Source organism: Branchiostoma floridae, chromosome 4 (assembly GCF_000003815.2).
Source record: "Branchiostoma floridae strain S238N-H82 chromosome 4, Bfl_VNyyK, whole genome shotgun sequence".
In the NCBI taxonomy this organism is placed as follows: domain Eukaryota; kingdom Metazoa; phylum Chordata; class Leptocardii; order Amphioxiformes; family Branchiostomatidae; genus Branchiostoma; species Branchiostoma floridae.
The window spans coordinates 7,577,773-7,579,916 of record NC_049982.1 but is presented as its reverse complement, the minus strand read 5'-3'; the positions used below and the strand labels follow the sequence as shown (position 1 = coordinate 7,579,916).

General features: G+C 47.3%; 1 protein-coding gene across 1 annotated transcript in view; it reads right to left on the bottom strand.

Annotated features, from left to right (window-relative positions):
• Positions 1-1,887, bottom strand: part of LOC118413176 (cytochrome P450 2D4-like) — an 11,282-nt gene extending 9,395 nt beyond the window's left edge. Inside the window, exon 1 of the mRNA XM_035816386.1 lies at positions 1,223-1,887. Within this exon, the coding sequence (XP_035672279.1) occupies positions 1,223-1,607 (385 nt within the window). The 5' untranslated portion in view covers positions 1,608-1,887. The remainder of the gene's footprint in view (positions 1-1,222) is intronic.
• Positions 1,888-2,144: the final 257 nt, after the last annotated feature.

Here is a 2,144-nt window from a genome sequence, read left to right as displayed (position 1 = left end):
GTGATCGGGTAAGTTCGACAAAAAAGACCTCAATAGTGAACGACCACGGGACCTGGCCCTCGACCTGCCGTGCTGCGTCTCATGCAAGGACGGGTCGTGCCGCACCTGTGCGGCTGTTCACACATAGCTAGCATCTTGTACATCATAGAAATTCATCACAGAACTAGGAGACATCCTCTCTTTGAAATCCACTTTCCAAATCGTCACAGACATGGTATTTCCCTTCGTATGTTTGTTCCCCGCTTTGCTAGTTATCGCGAGAAATTCTAAACAAACTTTCAACTGTTACCCGATTTGTTTGCCATTAACCATTCCTGAACCACCACACCACCACCACTGAAAACACCTTGATCACGAAACTAGAAGGTTTGAAGGGAAATTGTGCATTGATTCGGAAATATTTACAATTTTTTTTCCGGGAGAGCTGCTTTGGGCGCTGCTCAAAACTGCACCCCAAGATGGCCGACTTCGCTCGTTGCTCTGACGGCCGGTTAGTTGCTAGGGGCCGGATTTTTTTTTAAGTACTTGTGGGACCATCGAGCGTCGCAGGCGCGAGTTGCGTAGGGGGGTCCGGTGGCATGCTCCCCCTGGAAAATTTTGAAATCTTGACCCTCTGAAACGCTATTTTCTGCATTTTGACGGGCAAAAATTGGAATGGAATTTCTATGAAAATACACAAGGCTTTCGGCGTAAGTCTTTGAGGGCGCGACTCCCCCAACATATTTTCACCATGTCTGACAACAAAGACGTGAGGTGTCGCAATGGAGGTCCGGGGAAATTTTGAAATCTGCACCCACTAAAATGCTATTTCCTGCACTTTCTGGGGAAAATTTTTCTGATAGACTCGCTTAGATTGAATGAAATGTCTATCAGTGAAAAACGCAAATCAGTCATGCCTTTGAAAAATAAATCTTGGACATGAAAAAGCGGACCTTCGAGCGTGAAAAAGCGGACCTTCGAGCGTGTGTGGGGGTTCTTCCGAACCCCCCGACCCCACCCCGGGCCCGCCCCTCTCTTGGCTACGGGCATGAGTCAATGTCTTGTTTTCAAGAAGGAAGCCTTCGCCCTCAGGATATAGTGGGATTGGTGACATTTTTTTCTCTCTGCTTCTTCACAAAAATAAACTATCTAAGCATGCTAAGTAGTGTGTTAGTTAGTAGTGCATAAAAGAAAGAGACGGTGCCCATCTAAATAAGGAGCTTGAAGGAAGTTGTATAGTCACCTTTTCCGTTACCAGTAATCAAATCAAGAAAGTAGACTTGCGGCCTGGAGGCGAACAGCTCGGACCTGTCCACGAGCGCGTCCTTGATGGCAGTGTAGCCGTTCAGAACCACCACATCTTCCATCCCTAACCTGACGGTGAAGACGTCCCCGTACTGCCTCCTCCACGCCGCCAGCTTGAGGGGAGGCGCTCGGCCCAAGGCGAGGAAGTGCCCGAGAACAGGCACGCATCCTGCCGGGTAAGGGGGCAGGTTACGGGAACGCTTCAAAAGTACATTTGCCAGCAGAAAGGCCGCACAAAACACAAGAAACGTCTGCAGAGTCATCCCAGAGATCTGCAGAATCTCCGGGACGGACTCAGCTATCCAGCTGACGACCGCTGCCATGTTTTCAAGAAAAGAAGCAGCCGACAAGGTTTACACGTGATACCTGTGGACAACTCTGAGAAGGCGTGTCTGTGCTGTCCTGCAGAACATAGTCTGACTAAATCTCAGGTCTGGCTCAAAAGATGTTTCCCATGGAACAAAGGATATGCATGGCTTCACGAGTTTCGTCATCATGTTGAAGTTTAACACCAACTTGTTTTCAGGCTATTTTCTTATCTGATAAGGAATTTCGACTATGAGCACGTTTGATGGCTCAGTTGAGAGTCATGCTGCAGACATGAAAGGCTGACTGAAGGTGAAGGTAAAGCGGTCAAATGTCAGACTGAGGACGAAGCATGACCTTTTTTCGTTAGCTAGTAGTGCTATACACCTTCGCTATAGGGATCGCTTGTTCAGTCAGGAACACCGGGTCACCCCTACTCTTCTCGCTAAGTGTGTTGGGTTCTTTTACGTCAATCAATTCTTATTAACATTATTAAAGTGTAACTGAAATGAAATCGTCTGTAGCATTTTCTACCAATAATGTAAAATTTGATC